The sequence below is a fragment of the Phyllopteryx taeniolatus genome, chromosome 2 (genome assembly GCF_024500385.1).
Source record: "Phyllopteryx taeniolatus isolate TA_2022b chromosome 2, UOR_Ptae_1.2, whole genome shotgun sequence".
Lineage (NCBI taxonomy): Eukaryota > Metazoa > Chordata > Actinopteri > Syngnathiformes > Syngnathidae > Phyllopteryx > Phyllopteryx taeniolatus.
Window position 1 is genome coordinate 40,016,080 of NC_084503.1, and position 17,358 is coordinate 40,033,437.

Sequence of the window (17,358 nt, forward strand, 5' to 3'; positions counted from 1 at the left end):
AGCTGTGTGCTAGCAAGATGGAAAGAATACTTCGAGGAGTTGATGAATGAGGAAAATGAGAGAGAAGGGAAAGTAGAAGAGGCAAGTGTGGTGGACCAGGAAGTAGCAATGATTAGTAAGGGGGAAGTTAGAAAGGCATTAAAGATGATGAAAGGTGGAAAAGCAGTTGGTCCTGATGACATTCCTGTGGAGGTATAGAAGCATCTAGGAGAGGTGGCTGTGGAGTTTTTAACCAGCTTGTTCAATAGTATTCTAGTGCGTGAGAAGATGCCTGAGGAATGGAGGAAAAGTGTACTGGTGCCCATTTTTAAGAACAAAGGTGATGTGCACAGCTGTGGGAAATATAAAGGAATAAAGTTGATGAGCCACACAATGAAGTTATGGGAAAGAGTAGTGGAGGCTAGACTCAGGACAGAAGTGAGTATTTGCGAGCAACAGTATGGTTTCATGCCTAGAAAGAGTACCACATATGCATTATTTGCCTTGAGGATGTTGATGGAAAAGTACAGAGAAGGTCAGAAGGAGCTACATTGTGTCTTTGTAGATCTAGAGAAAGCCTATGACAGAGTACCCAGAGAGGAACTGTGGTACTGCATGCAGACATCAGTGGCAGAGAAGTATGTTAGAATAATACAGGACATGCACGAGGGCAGCAGAACAGCGGTGAGGTGTGCTGTAGGTGTGACAGACGAATTTAAGGTGGAGGTGGGACTGCATCAGGGATCAGCCCTGAGCCCCTTCCTGTTTGCAGTGGTGATGGATAGGTTGACAGATGAGGTTAGACTGGAATCCCTGTGGACCATGATGTTTGGAGATGACATTGTGATCTGCAGTGAAAGCAGGGAGCAGCTGGAGGAACAGTTAGAAAGATGGAGGCATGCACTGGAAAGAAGAGGAATGAAGATTAGCCGAAGTAAGACAGAATACATGTGCATGATTGAGAGGGGTGGTGGGGGAAGAGTGAGGCTACAGGGAGAAGAGATAGCAAGGGTGGAGGACTTTAAATACTTGGGGTCAACCGTCCAGCGCAATGGTGAGTGTGGTCAGGAAGTGAAGAAATGGGTCCAAGCAGGTTGAAACGTGTGGAGGAAGGTGTCAGGTGTGTTATGTGACAGAAGAGTCTCTGCTAGGATGAAGGGCAAAGTTTATAAAACAGTGGTGAGGCCAGCCATGATGTATGGATTAGAGACAGTGGCACTGAAGAGACAACAGGAAGCAGAGCTGGAGGTGGCGGAAATGAAGATGTTGAGGTTCGCTCAGGTTGGATAAAATTGGAAATGAGCTCATCAGAGGGACAGCCGAGGTTCGATGTTTTGGAGACAAAGTTAGAGAGAGCAGACTTCAATGGTTTGGACACGTCCAGAGGAGAAATAGTGACTATATTGGTAGAAGGATGATGAAGATGGAGCTGCCAGGCAAAAGAGCTAGAGGAAGACCAAAGAGAAGGTTGATGGATGTTGTGAGGGAAGACATGAGGACAGTTGGTGTTCGAGAGGAGGATGCAGGAGATAGGCTTAAATGGAAAAGGATGACTCGCTGTGGCGACCCCTAACGGGACAAGCCGAAATGAAAAGAAGAAAACTCATCCTAACATCAACATTCACCATCTCTAGAAACTAGAATATGTAACAAACAATCAAGAAACAATGAAAATGATATGTGAATGAATGTATAAATTAAGCAGGAATTTGCACTCTGAAAATTATTTACGTTACCCTTTCGGGCTGTGCCATGGGCCCGGGCACCTGGCGCTCGCCTTCGAGGGAAAACATGCATGGTAGGTTTATTGAAGACTCTAAATTGCCCGTAGGTGTGAATGTGAGTGTGAATGGTTGTTTGTTTATATGTGCCCTGCAATTGGCTGGTGACCAGCTCAGGGTGTACTCTGCCTCTCGCCCAGAGTCAGCTGGGATAGGCTCCAGCACGCCCCCGCGATCCTAGTGAGGACAAGCGGTACGCAAAATGAATGAATGAATAACCGATATACGACTTCAGGAAGAGGGGGTGATTAAAAAATGCAGGGGGCGGATCCTTGTCATTATGAATCTGAGTGGGTTTGAGTACCATCTGTGCCCTTTTCAGTGGCACCTCCCTGCCTGACAGTGCAGGGGTCCACTCCGCCATGCAAGGCTCGCTCTTGCCGTGGCGAGGGGGGATGCGTGCGTGCGTGTTCGCCTGTTGGCTATTCATCATAACGAGACGGAACTCGTTCTTCAGAAAGGAGAGCATGCAGGTGGAGGAGACTGAATAAAGCAGTGAAAAAGACAGCCACTTTCAAACACCGTCTTATATAGTGAGACTGTGTTAAGGGAGCATTAAAACATGCACTCACGAAAGTGCATCCACATTAAAGTTTTACTCGCACACACTGAAAAAATTGTCACGTCTGCGACCATTTTGGTCACAGTCCCGAGCCCTGGAAGACCCTACGCAGATTTGATTGACATGCCAGCACATACAGTATATGCTGGAATCTGATTGGATGAAAAAAATAGAACATCCACACACACTACTGGAAATAGTGCAGCCAAGAGAAAAGCTATGAAATGAGTGGAGAACAGACTCTTGGAAATATAGTAATATAATTCTAGGGAACAAATATTAGGGTTCAGGTTGTAAATGTAGGAGAAATCGTGTTTTGGCTAGCAGAGAAAGCCTTGTTAGCCCTGACCACTCACCACTGCTTGCTTCAAAGACCTTGTGCTCTTTTTTTTACACGCCTGGGGTTGCGCAATTTTCATCTCCATGTATTCTCCCGTCCAGACTTCTGATCCACCCCACCGTGCGTAAGATGGGAGTGAGTGGGCAAACCCCATAGAGGCATAATTCATAAAATCTCAGGCTGGCTGTTAATCATGGACCACGGAGTTTTCCTGAGACTTGTGAATGTCATTGAAATATATTATAAAAATATTGAAATTACCTTACGTAGCGGATGTGTCATCCATTTGTCGGGTGTGCGCACCGCTCAGACTAACACGCTAACACTTTGAAGCACAACAAGTTGTTTTATTCTCCAGAATATAAATCCAATAAAAGTATTTTAATCAGAATATTGCGCTTATACTAGATTTCCAAATATATTCGCTCACCAGCCTTGACTAACATATGGTTTTAAGTGATATCCCATTCTAAAACCATATGGTTTAATATGATGTTGGTCTACCCTTGGCAGCTATGACAGCTTCAACTCTTGTGCTAAGGCTTTCAACAAGGTTTAGGAGTGAGTTTATGGGAATTGTTTTCCATTCTTCCATGATCATATTTAGTAGGTCACACACTGATGTTGGGACACGAAGGCCTGCCTCACTGTCCACTCAAAATCAAGCCAAAGATGTTCTATCAGGTTGATGGCAGGACTCGGTGCAGGCCAGTCAAGTTAATCTATACCAAATTCTCTCATCCATGTTTTTATGGACCTTGCTTTGTGCACTGGTGCACAGACATGTTGGAACAGGAAGGAGCAATCTCCAAACTGCTTGACTGTCCAAAATATCTTAGTATGCTGAAGCATTCAGAGTTCCTTTCACTGGAGCTCAGGGGCTAATATTTTGGACATTTGGGAGATGGCCCCTTTCTGTTCCAACATGACTGTGCCTTAGCGCACAAATCAAGGTTCATAAAGACATGGATGAGAGAGTTTGATGTGGATATACTTTTGACTGGCCTGCACAATCCTGACTTCAACCCAAGAGAACAGTTTTGGATGAATTAGAGCAGAGACTGAGCGCCAGGCCTGCTCGTCCAACATCAGTTACAGCCACCAGTTAAGCTCCTTTGGCCAAGAGCTGAGTCATTGAATTTAAGAGGGAAAAAAAGTCAGAAAACATCATCCTTACAAATGTGCTTCTGGAAAAATGGTCATAAATTTCCATAAACACGCTCCTAAACCTTGTGAAAAGTCTTCCCAGAAGAGTTTAAGCTGTTATAATTGCAGAGAGGGACTGATGTAAATAAACTTATTAACCTATGGATTAAGAATGAAATGTCACTTAAATTCATATCTGAGTCAAGGCAGGTGAGTGAATACTTTTGGCAATATAGCGTATGCCTGATTGGAGGTCAATGAATAAAAAAGGCACGGATCGGTGCCAAACCTCCCTTGCACCAAATACCGGGTGAGTCACTTTATTATGTAGCGCTATTTTGACAACCGACATAGAAGCAAATAAAAACAAATGATTACATATCTATCTCACCATTGCACCATTATGATGATGACTGTAGTTGGAGTAGAGGGAGCCCAGTGCATTCTAAAAACCCCTGAGGATTGCCTTTTAATGCTGGCCACTGGCACTGCATTTGAAGCCGAATCGCTCTTTAGTTGCAGGTGAAAAAAAAGTCAGTTGTGCCGATATTCTTCTCTAATAGATATCACAACTAAAACGGCGACTAATTGACGACTAAAAACACGGTAAAATATCTTTTGTTCATCTCTCGACATACTTTTGCCAGCTTTTGGGAAGTCGCTTACTTCGTGTGACAACATATGTTGTAACTGAAACCAAACTTCAAGCAATATGATGTTTCACGTTCACAGGGTGCTGGACTTACTACAGCATCTGGAGTGCGTAAGAGTAAAGAACAGTGGTTAAAATGAAAGACTTAAGTGGATGGGAGAATCTGTGCAGCTAGAAAAGCATGCAACTGTGTCTTTTCTTACTTTCATACATACAATGCAACCCACAGTGCTTTAAATGAATTCAAACCAATGCCCCCACAAGTTGTACACAGGACACAGACACGCACACACACACATGATCAGGGGTGTCAAATTTTTTTTTTCATGGGCCACATTGTTGGTACGGTTTCCCTCAGAGGGCTGTTATGACTGTGAAACCATATAAATGCTTCATCGCCTCATTATAGTAGTTAGCAGTGGGTGGTCAATAGAGCGCCACACCACAGCTGCTGAGTCACCTTGAAAAGGACAAAAGTGAAATAATGAAAAAAAAATATAATGACAATGTTACAAATTATATGTATATCTATTTTTAGAGTAGGATAAATAGTATGCATTTAATGATGAGTAAAATTCATAGATATTGCCAAAGTAGGGAAGTTGGATTCCAGCGCCCTTTAACGTTAAACAGGTGTTTCTTTTAAACCCTCCCGTTCCCATCAAGTTACTGTAAAAAAAGGGCTTTGATAATGAAAACAAATTCTTGCAATATATCAGCATTATTTTTAGTTTTACATATGACGATTTGTTATTTTAGTACAGATTTAACCAAGAATTATGAAAGTTGGCTCAAATTATTTGCATTTGCAGGCCACATAAGTGAGGTGGGGGACCGGATTTGGCTCCTGGGCCTTGAGTTTTACACCTGAGCATTAGATTACTTACTTATTAATGATTTAATTACTGCTGTCAGAAGCATTTTTAACTGTTCTACCGTGTTACCTTCTAATTGGTATTTAGTATGTGCATGTTGGGGACCACAAAATACCATTTTCCTTATTTTTATGTTCTGGCTTCTCAAAGGACAGAGGGAGGACGACAATGGGGGCCGTTGGTGTCTCCCTCCAAGTGCTACTGTGGCTCAGACTGTGCGGCCTCATCTCTCTGGTGACCTCCCTGAACCCAGATGATCCCAACGTGTGCAGCCACTGGGAGAGGTCAGGTTCCAGAACTCGGTCTCCAATATACAATGCAAAATGAAATAATGCCACTTAAAATAATGCAGTGAACTAATGGATCTCTGTTACAAATCAAGGCTGACAGGTTTGTCAGTAATCAAGCAAAAAAGGAAAAAGGTATACTCCAGAGGACAGACTGTAAATTCACAATGATGCTAATGTGACCGCTTGAGTGGTCTCACCACTCAGTGCGAGAGCATAAAATAACTGTGCAAGTTCTGACGAGGGCAACACTGAGTGCAGATATTTTATCACAACATCAAGAGTCACTGCAATCCTGCACAAAATGTGTGGCTTTTTGCATCTGTTATTCATAAATTTTATATCATCTAGAGATCTGTAGTTGCTCTGTCGGAATGTACTGTTTAAGTAAATGACAGTAACAATGCTGGATTTGAAATAGAAAAAAAGCCGAATCCCATCTGATGATTGATTCTATTAAATGTGAGCTGAAGCCTTAGATTTGTTGTTTAAGCTCCAAGTTTTCATTTGACAGTTTATATTTTTTCTAGAAATGTTCTAGTTCTTACTCTGATTCCTAAATTGAGTTTTTTCTTTAGTGCAGAACAACGTTTTAATTGTAAATGCAAGGATGGATCACAACCTAGGTCTTTTTCAATACCACACATTGTTGTAGTTTTAAAAGAAAAATCACATGATTAAATTCATTGATCAATCATTTTTGTTTTGAATACCATTTTATACTCCTTTACATCGTCTTTGCTGTGATTAATTTTTAGTAAAACCTCAAAACTCTCAGTGGAAAAATATGTAAGTAAGTAAAGGTTCTGCTGTACAAAAAGCTCTTTCGGTGATATGATAATTATACAAAATGTTCGGTGAGAAAGGTATGCTTTCCCTTTAGGGGGCCTAACGTTCTGTATATCCTGTTGTTCTAGTTACGCAGTGAGTGTCCAAGAGTCTTATGCTCATCCATTCGACCAGGTCTACTATACTCGCTGCACTGACATTCTCAACTGGTTCAAATGCACAAGACACAGGTATGAACATTTTGATTTATGCAATGATTATGTTCTTTATTCATTTGTCTCTGTTACTTTTATGTGATTCAGCAATACCGGTATATCCAGGAAATGTGAATGATGTGTAAGATCTTCATGTTCATCAAAATATGAAAGAAAGTTTGAAATATCCTGACTTCTGGTTCGAGTAAAACTGTAATGACATAACATGACAAGTCCTGTCTCATTTTTGTGTCAGCATTAGCATGGATTATCAAGTTAAAAGACATAATCATATGTTCTCTGATCCCGCCTGCTGTCTGGTGGTGTATGTACAGTATAGTACAGTACACTTGTGCTGTAACTGAATGTGATGGGCACACATTCGCTGCAGTCTAGCTAACACTTGGCAGTTCAGCTCTGTCTGATGTGGTCATTTTCATGAAGGACTGTCAGCGTATTGGCTTTAATGATCACATTAAGCTTTACAGCCACCAGTTAAGCTCCTTTGGCTAAGAGCTGAGTCATTGAACTTAAGAGGGGAAAAAAGTCAGAAAACATCGTCCTTGAGTGAGAAGGAGAGACTCACTTGAACATTTAGGTCACTTTCATCTTTTCCAAAGATGTATGATTGTATCATATTTTGATGAGATTTTCAAAGGGACCTTATTCTAAATACCACCATCAAATTTTATTTTCTACCTTAAATATTTTGTTGCACTATTTTAATGAGATCACGAGCAAATGTGTAAGGAACAAAGAATTGGCTCTTTTCTCATGACATGTGACAATATTTATATATTTCATATCACAAACGTTTTGAAAATTGGAATTGCACTTGAAAACTATACTTTCTCCGTATACTTATCTTGTTACTACCAAATGATTACAGGATGAATTTGTTTGCAGTACAGATTGGTGTGTTGGCAGGGAGGTGGAAGGCTAAAGCCCTCACAGCGCAAATGCACAGTATGAGTGATTATACTACATGTAAGAGTGACAAGCTAGTAGAGAGATGTGGGTAAGCCTTATTCCTGATGCCTCAAGATATGTGTGGTGACTCATAGTTGTTTCATATTACATACATTATTGTTGATGTTGCCGCAATTGCAATTATTACTACAGTATGTAGCAGATGTTTCTTTTTTTTTTAGAAAATAATTCATAGGGGCACATAGGGGCGACTGGTTAGCAGATCCGCCTCACAGTTCTGAGGACCCGGGTTCAAATCCGGCCTCGCCTGTGTGGAGTTTGCATGTTCTCCCCGTGCCTGCGTGGGTTTTCTCCAGGTACTCCGGTTTCTTTCTTCCCACATCCCAAAAACAAGCATGTTAGATTGATTGAAGACTCTAAATTGCCCGGAGGTTTGAATGTGAATGGTTGTTTGTTTATATGTGCCCTGCGATTGGCTGGCAACCAGTTCCCCGCCTCTCGCCCAGAGTCAGCTGGGATAGGCTCCAGCACGGCCGCGACCCTAGTGAGGATAAGCGGTACGGAAAATGAATGAATGAATGAATAATTCATATGTATACCCAGTGACGAAGAGAAATCAAAGGAATGAACTGAAAGGATTTTCCTCTGCTATTCCTCCTAGGGTAGATATTCCTTAGTTACATTATGATTGATTTGGGGGCAGTTGCTGGTTATATGTGAGTTAGACTTTTCTGTCTACTCAAAATGCTTGTTGGTAATGCAGCCTGAGTTTGAGCTTCTTGCATGTTTGGATCATTTGTTAATGAAGAAAATATTTTACAGTAACTCGGAGTGGAAATCTGTTCTGTGTATTGCTAATATTTTCATGCAAACACAATAACATCATTATTTCAATGCTGTTTACCAACTACCATAGTAACACAGACCATATCAGACAGCGTGTGTGTGTGTGTGTCTTTGTGTGTACGCGCATGTGTGCATGTGTATGTGTGTGTGTTCTGTTCTCATACAGGATCAGCTACAAGACAGCCTACAGAAGAGGTGTGAGAACCATGTACAGGAGACGCTCTCAGTGTTGCCCGGGTTTCTATGAAAATGCAGACCTGTGTGTTCGTAAGTTGTCTCTGTTTTGCAGTCATTGCATTTACATTATATCGATCCTATGGGTATGCATGGTTGGCTTGACAACTAATTGGAAATAAAGCCTCTGATATGTACCTGTGAATATTCTCATTCACCTAGGTCATTTCATTCTCAGGACATTGAATCGATCGCAACTGGACTGTTCTGGTTGCCATAGAAGACATTGCGCCTCTCATCCGAGCAGGCTTCATCAGTTCATGCAAATGGGATTAGTAGGAAAGACTAGCCTGAATTAGTGTGGAGAAACTCAACTATTTATACTCCAAGTTGGAGGCACACCCCAAACCACAGATGGTATCATTCCTTTGGAATGCAAAAAAGGACTGTCGTTAAGCTGCCTGGCAGCGAGGTCACTGTCCGTCCACTAGAGTTGCCCGTTGGAGTTGTTCGGTTCATTAATATTCTATTCAGTTGTAAAGCGGTAGAGAAGTGGCCTCACAGCCAAGGAGGCCATGTTTCTCTATTATTTGTTGGAGGCACAAATATTGCAAATTGGATTCCAAAAGAATGATACTCTCCGTGGTTTGGGGTGTGCTTCCAACTTGGAGTAAAAATGTTGAGTTTCTCCACACCAACTCAGGCTAGTCTGTCCCAACTAAGTCTTGTTGCCTGAACTGATGAAGCTTGCTCGGATGAGAGACGACAGGTCTTCTAAGACCTCTGATATGTAATTCTGTGGGACATTAATGCTACATTACACTACTGATGTAATGACGCCTACAATAGTGCCATGAGATACTGCCATGAGTTTTTGTGATGCGACCCATTGATTGCCCCATTTTTTTGCTTTGACTTGTGAGCGCACATTTGACATATGAGCACTGTATGGTGCCAAGTGACTCAACTCACTTCACAACAAGTGGCAGTTTAGCAGGTATAATGTGAAAAATATCCTTCAAAAAAGAGGCTCCAAGCTGTTTATTGCCACTCTCACATGAAGGTAACTGTCAAACAACCACATAGCTTACACTACCGTAATTCCAGAGGTGGGTAGTAACGCGCTACATTTATTCCGTGACATTTACTCAAGTAACATTTTCGATAAACTGTACTTGTCAGAGTACAGTACAGAGTACCTTAAATGCACTGTACTTTTTACTTTTACTTGAGTATTTATGTGAGGAAGGATTGATTCTTTACTCCATTACAATGATCAACATGCTGTTCTCTAATTTAGTTAAATCATTCTTGCATGTGCGCGTCTATTTTTAGACTGCATCTTCGACTTCCGCATAGGGTGCCCATTGGACCGATCCTACGTGATCACTAATGTCATTTGACTCGAATTCACCAACCAGATGACACAAGGCAGTCACATGACTGGGCACATAGCCTTCGCCAGCTAATCAAAATGACAAATTTGGGGGGGGGGGGGAGACAGCCGCGCGAGTGTGTTTACTTTAGAGACTCCAAAAAACAACAGCTTTAACATGCAGTGTAGTTTTGTCACTGGCCAAAACTGAATATTCCAGCCCACTTGAAGAGAAAAAAGTTGCAGATTTCTATTGTTGTTTTTGCAGTGGATATGGCAACATTAGCCCTGTCTTATGGTATCGCACATGCACACAATCACGAAGTCTGGTCAGCAAACAGCTTCTCCATGAAGTAATTTAAGTGAATAAAGCAAATAATTTTTCTGTAGAGCCCAATGCATGTGTTGTTGATTTTTGGGCAGTTGAAAATTGAAATGGTGGCAGGTGTATGTCGACTCCCATATTTTAAGACAGAATATATGTGCATGAATGAGAGGGGTGGTGGGGGAAGAGTGAGGATACAGGGAGAAGAGATAGCAAAGGGTGGCGGAGTTTAAATACTTGGGGTCAACAGTCCAGCGCAATGGTGAGTGTGGTCAGGAAGTGAAGAAATGGGTCCAAGCAGGTTGAAACGTGTGGAGGAAGGTGTCAGGTGTGTTATGTGACAGAAGAGTCTCTGCTTGGATGAAGGGCAAAGTTAATAAAACAGTGGTGAGGCCAGCCATGATGTACGGGTTAGAGACAGTGGCACTGAAGAGACAACAGGAAGCAGAGCTGGAGGTGACGGAAATGAAGATGTTGAGGTTCGCTCAGGTTGGATAAAATTAGAAATGAGCTCATCAGAGGGACAGCCGAGGTTCGATGTTTTGTAGACAAAGTGTTGGTGTTAGAGAGGAGGATGCAGGAGATAGGCTTACATGGCAAATGATGATGCGCTGTGGCAACCCCTAAAGGGACAAGCCGGAAGGAAAAGAAGAAGATCCTCCGCAAAGAATGACTAATATCACTGCCGTACTGAGAACCCTAGAGAGGAGTCTACAGTTCAGCACTATATATCTATGTCTGTTTATACTGCCCCCAGGTGGCCAAGGCCCACACACAATGAGCAGCAAAAGTACATTGAAGGAGTGTGACAAAACAGTTTATCCATCCATCCATCCATCCATTTTCTGAGCCGCTTCACCTCACTAGGGTCGCGGGTGTGCTGGAGCCTATCCCAGCTATCCTCGGGCAGGAGGCGGGGTACACCCTGAACTGGTTGCCAGCCAATCGCAGGGCACATACAAACAAACAACCAGTCGCACTCACTTCCACACCTACGGGCAATTTAGAGTCTCCAATTCATGCATGTTTTTAGGATGTGGGAGGAAACCGGAGTGCCCGGAGAAAACCCACGCAGGCACGGGGAGAACTTGCAAACTCCACACAGGCGGGGCCGGGGATTGAACCCCGGTCCTCAGAACTGTGAGGCTGACGCTCTAACCAGTCGCCCACCGTGCCGCCCAAAACAGTTTAATTGTATTTAATTATGTCATTATTATATGTTTTTATAAAATACAATATCATAAAGTGCTATTTTGTCAAGAATAGCATATTACAAATATGTTCATAGTTTTTTTGGGTGGGAGGCTGGAACAGATTAATGGGATTTCCATTCATTTCAATGGGCAAAGATGATTTGAGATACAAATGTTGACCAGTGTTTAAGTTATGAGCATGGTCAGGGAACATATTAAACTTTTATCTCAATGCACCACTGTATTTGCAAAGTTCCATGTTTTAAGACTAGTATTTTTATGTATTTTATATAGATTGTAGGTGGAACGGTGGAAAAACTCGTTAGCACATCTGCCTCACAGTTCTGAGGCCCAGGGTTCAAATCCCGGCCTCACCTGTGTGGAGTTTGCATGTTCTCCCAGTGCCTGTGTGGGTTTTCTCCGGGTACTCCGGTTTCCTCCCACATCCCCAAAACATGCGTGGTAGGTTGATTGAAGACTCTAAATTACCGTAGGTGTGAATGTGAGTGCGAATGGTTGTTTGTTTCTATGTGCCCTGCGATTGGCTGGCGACCAGTTAAGGGTGTACACTGCCTCTCGCCCGAAGATAGCTGGGATAGGCTCCAGCACGCCCGTGACCCAAGTGAGGATAAACGGTTAAAAAAATGGATGGATGGGTTTTGATAGTAATTAATTGTTTAGGGCTTGAATATATCAAAATATATTACTTGTATTCAGGACAATATTCAGACTTTGACCGCTCAATGACAGTGAAAATAAAGGTTTACATTTGAGAGCTTAAGAGTATTTGTCTTAAATAGCAGTGTAATAAGCGAACAGAAATTTGATTAATGGATGAATGAACTAAACCAGTATCCCAAATATTGTCCAAATATTTTAAAAAACAAATTATGTTGTCTGATTTTAGTTTGTCTTTCAGTTGTGACTCGAACAATATATGTCCATACTTGTTCTTATCCCACTGTGGCTTGAGCTCGCTCAATCACAACTGCCTTCTTCTGCTGTTTGCCAACCATGTCGATGTCCTGTTCAGTTGATGGGGTAAAGCAAATCGAAGCAAAGCAAATTTATTTATACAGCGCATTTCTTACACAAAGTAACTCAATGTGCGTTACATGATTAAAAGCATTTAAAAACAAAGACAAAATACAAATACAATTAAAACGGCGTACTGCGCAAAAAATATCATTTAAAAGTGTAAATGCTCTAAAAAGCATGAGAAAATGTTTTTAACCTGGTCTTAAAAATATTCACATTGGGGCTGACATTAGTATTCCAAAAACCTTTGTTTGCAATGACAGCTTCAAGACACCTCCTGTATGGAGAAACTAGTCACATGCATTGCTCTGGTGTGATTTTGGCCCATTCCTCCACACAAGCTATCTTCAAATATTTTGTAGGCCATCAACTAGGACTGAACCAGCTGATATTTATTTGCACTGACAAGGGGATGGATTGATAGATTTTAGGTGTTGCCTTGTCTTTCCATGCTTTTCCACCTCCATTTCTTCATGTGTTCAATACTTTTTCCTTGTGTCATTTAGCATTATTACACACAACTTAATTCCTGAGTTTATTTGTTCTACTTTCTTTGTATGTATGGATTATTTGGGTTTTTCCCAACATCTGGTGAAATTTTCATGTCAATATATTTAATGAGAAAAATGGTGACGTTAAATACTTATTTCAGCGGCTTTATGTGGAGCATTATAGCTAATTGCTGCTTGCTTTGGACTCTGTGCTCCACTATTTGACCCTACTGGGTTTATATTCCATTAGCATTTCTTTCATGTATTCAGGACCTAAACCATTTAATGATTTATAGTGGGTAGTAACGCACTACATTTACTCCGTTATATTTACTCAAAGTAACATTTTTGATAAACCGTACTTGTCAGAGTACTTTAAATGTACCGTACTTTTTACCTTTACTTGATTATTTATGGGCGGCACGGTGGGCGACTGGTTAGAGCGTCAGCCTCACAGTTCTGAGGACCCGGGTTCAATCCCCGGCCCCGCCTGTGTGGAGTTTGCATGTTCTCCCCGTGCCTGCGTGGGTTTTCTCCGGGCACTCCGGTTTCCTCCCACATCCCAAAAAACATGCATGAATTGGAGACTCTAAATTGCCCGTAGGCATGACTGTGAGTGCGAATGGTTGGTGGTTCCTATGTGCCCTGCGATTGGCTGGCAACCAGTTCAGGGTGTACCCCGCCTCCTGCCCGATGACAGCTGGGATAGGCTCCAGCACGCCCGCGACCCGAGTGAGGAAAAGCGGCTCAGAAAATGGATGGATGGATGATTATTTATGTGAAGAAGGATGGATACTTTTACTCCGTTACAATGTTCGACATGCCGTTCGCTACTTTTATTTATCCATTCTTGCGTGTGCGCATATATTTTTAGACCCCATCTTCGCCTGCTGCATAGGTAACCCATTGCGCCAATCCAATGTTACCACAGTGACGTTTGAGTCAAGTCCACCAATCAACGACACATGACCGCGCACGTAGCCTTCGTGAGCCAATCAAAATGACTGATTTTGCAAGTGTGTTTACTTTACAGACCAAAAAACAACAGTTTTGTCATGGAGCTCTTAAATTACGACTGCCCAAACTTGAGAAATTGAGAAAACACCTTGCGGTAAGTTGCTGATGTTTCTATTGATTTGGCAGTGGATATGGCAACATTAGCCTTATCCTATGGTGTCGCACACACAAACACACAATCACTAGATTTGGTCAGCAAACAGCTACTTCATGAAGTAATTTAAGTGAATAAAGCGAATAATGTTTCTGTAGGGCCCAATGCATGTGTTGTTGGTTTTTGGGCAGTTAAAAATTGAAATGGTGGCAGGTGTGTGTTGACTCCTATGTATTATTTTTTATTTTATTTTATTTGATGTCAATGCTCTGATTTAAAAAAAGAAATCTGAAGTTACTCACGTTACTCTCTACTTGAGTAGATTGTTCATTGAGTACTTTCTTACTCTTACTCAAGTAAATATTTGGATGACTACTTTTTACCTTTACTTGAGTCATATTATTCTAAAGTAAGAGTACTTTTACTTGAGTACAATATTTGGCTACTCTACCCACCTCTGGCCTTCACTATGGATATGTTCTTCAGATGGTAGAGAGCAGTTTTATATAAAAAAAAAAAAAAATTATTATAATAATTTGATATGACTGTTGAAAGTCAGGTCGGAATCTATCATTACACCAAGGTTTCGGACTTGGTCTTTGGTTTTTAAAGACAGTGACTCCAGGTATTTACGAACAGCAATCCTCTTTTCTTTATTGCCAAAAACAATCATCTCACTTTTGTTGTGGTTTAATTGAAGAAAGTTTTGGCTGTTCAAGTTCTGTTCTATTTTAGACAGTGACACAACACCTCAATTGAACTGTAGTCATCTGGAGACACTGTTAGATATAACTGTGTATCACCTGCATAGCTATGATAGTCAACATTAAGGTTCTGAAGAATTTGACCCAAGGGTAGCATATACAGGCTGAACAGGAGGGGTCCAAGAACTGACCCTTGAGGGACCCAATATGTCATTGCCATTCGATGAGATTGAACACTACCAATGGTTACAAAATAACTCCTGTCCTCCATGTAGGACGTGAACTATTTAAGGACTGTTCCATTTAGTCCTACCCACATTTCCAACCTGTTCAGCAGTATGTTATGATCTACCGTATCAAAACCCGCACTGAGATCCAACAGGACCAGAATTGACACATTTCCTGAGTCAGTATTCAATCTTATATCATTTAGCACTTTTATAAGAGCTGATTCTGTACTGTGATGAGCTCGAAAGCCTGATTGAAATTTGTCAAGTCCATTTAAGTTCAAGAACTTGCTGAGTTGATTAAAAATAACTTTCTCAACAATCTTGGCTATGCAAGGGAGATTTCAGATGTGTCTATAGCTTGCTAACATGGAAGCGTCCAGCGTTCTATTTTTTAGAAGAGGCTTAATGGCAGCTACTTTATGAACTTTAGGAAACTCACCTGACTGACGTGAGCAGTTGATTATTTGCTGCAAATCAGCTTGCAAAGACTTTGTAATAGTTTTTTAAAAAGGTTTCAGCTGCTAAATCATTTTCTCTAAAGTTTTTTGGTCAACTGTATCAAATTCTGACATGGTAATAGAGTTTTTCCTTGGTGGCTTCAGATGTAGCATCGTTTTATCATTTTGCTGATTTGTGCTGATACTTAACCTGATGGATTGTATTGTAGTACTAGTTCATCTGTCTGGATCTGGAGAGTCTCACATGATCTTAGCTTGTTCTTTCTCAACTACAAACTCAATTCCAATGAAGTTGGCACGTTGTGTTAAACAAATAAAAACAGAATATAATGATTTGCAAATCATTTTCAACCTATATTTAATTGAATACACTACAAAGACAGATATTTAAGGTTCAAACTGATAAACTTGTTTGTTTTTAGCAAATAATCATTAACTTAGAATTGTATGGCTGCAACACGTTCCCAAAAAGCTGGGACAGGTGGCAAAAAAGACTGAGAAAGTTGAGGAATGCTCATCAAACACCTGTTTGGAACATCCCACAGGTGAGCAGGCTAATTGGAAACAGGTGGGTGCCATGATTGGGTATAAAAGGAGCTTCCCTGAATTGCTCAGTCATTCACAAGCAAAGATGGGGCGAGGTTCACCTCTTTGTGAACAAGTGCGTGAGAAAATAGTCAAACAGTTTAAGGACAATGTTCCTCAACGTACAATTGCAAGGAATTTAGGGATTTCATCATTTACGGTCCATAATATCATCAAAAGGTTCAGTGAATCTGCACCATCCGGACTGTTATGGATGCAAAGTTCAAAAGCCAGCATCTGTGATGGTATGGGCCTGTGTTAGTCCCAATGGCATGGGTAACTTACACATCTGTGAAGGCACCATTAATGCTGAAAGGACCATACAGATTATGGAGAAACGTATGCTGCCATCCAAGCAACGTCTTTTTCATGGACGCCCCTGTTTATTTCAGCAAGACAATGCCAAACCACATTCTGCACGTATTACAACAGCGTGGCTTTGTAGTAAAAGAGCGCGGGTACTAGACTGGCCTGCCTGCAGTCCAGACCTGTCTTCTGTTGAAAATGTGTGGCGCATTATGAAGCGTAAACTACGACAACGGAGACCCCGGACTGTTGACCAGCTGAAGCTGTACATCAAGCAAGAATGGGAAAGACTTCCACCTACAAAGCTTCAACAATTAGTGTCCTCAGTTCCCAAATGTTTATTGAATGTTGTTAAAAGAAAAGGTGATGTAACACAGTGGTAAACATGACCCTGTCCCAGCTTTTTTGGAACGTGTTGCAGCCATAAAATTCTAAGTTCATGATTGTTTAGGTCAAATTAACTTCACCTGGAAACGTTATAGTGCATTTTAGGTTCATCCTGAAATTTCACCCAAAAGCCAAATATCCCTAACATTTTAGGAGTAGTGATGTACAGCATATTTCAGTGTTTTACATGATATTAGTGGTTGATATCATTCTTGTTTTATGGCACTGACAGTTGGGACTCTGGAACAAAGTTTTCGAAATACAACCGACTGGATCCAAGCTTGACCCATGAATGAATGTGCACCATTTTTAGGCTTATTCTCCCACAGGGAATGAATGCTCTTCACAAATATCTCCTCAATAGATATTATTTAAGACATATTAATTATTCTGGCTCTTTGAAATGACAGAAAGAACATAAAACCCAGTCATTATCTTTTCTCATACCCCCAGCAGTTCTCTACAGTATTGCTGCTTTTAGAGCAGACTGTGATAGATCACTGTCAACGTTATTCAATTTTGACTGAGGTTGACCAAGCAAAATTTTGAAGCATACTGAAAACAAATCTCTGGAATTGTCACAAATTTCTCACAAGTGAA

General features: G+C 41.3%; 1 protein-coding gene across 7 annotated transcripts in view; it reads left to right on the top strand.

Moving 5' to 3' along the window:
• The window catches only part of LOC133474472 (multiple epidermal growth factor-like domains protein 11), a 296,652-nt gene that overhangs the window by 43,806 nt on the left and 235,488 nt on the right, over positions 1–17,358 (top strand). For 6 of the 7 annotated variants that reach the window (XR_009787515.1, XM_061766236.1, XM_061766238.1 and 3 more), the window contains exons 2-4: positions 5,486–5,619; positions 6,540–6,641; positions 8,548–8,648. Coding sequence is in view for 6 of the 7 variants with exons in the window: in XM_061766236.1 (XP_061622220.1) it covers positions 5,504–5,619; positions 6,540–6,641; positions 8,548–8,648 (319 nt within the window). In the remaining variant the exon portion in view is untranslated. The remainder of the gene's footprint in view (positions 1–5,485; positions 5,620–6,539; positions 6,642–8,547; positions 8,649–17,358) is intronic. The other variant, XM_061766237.1, reaches the window with a different exon arrangement.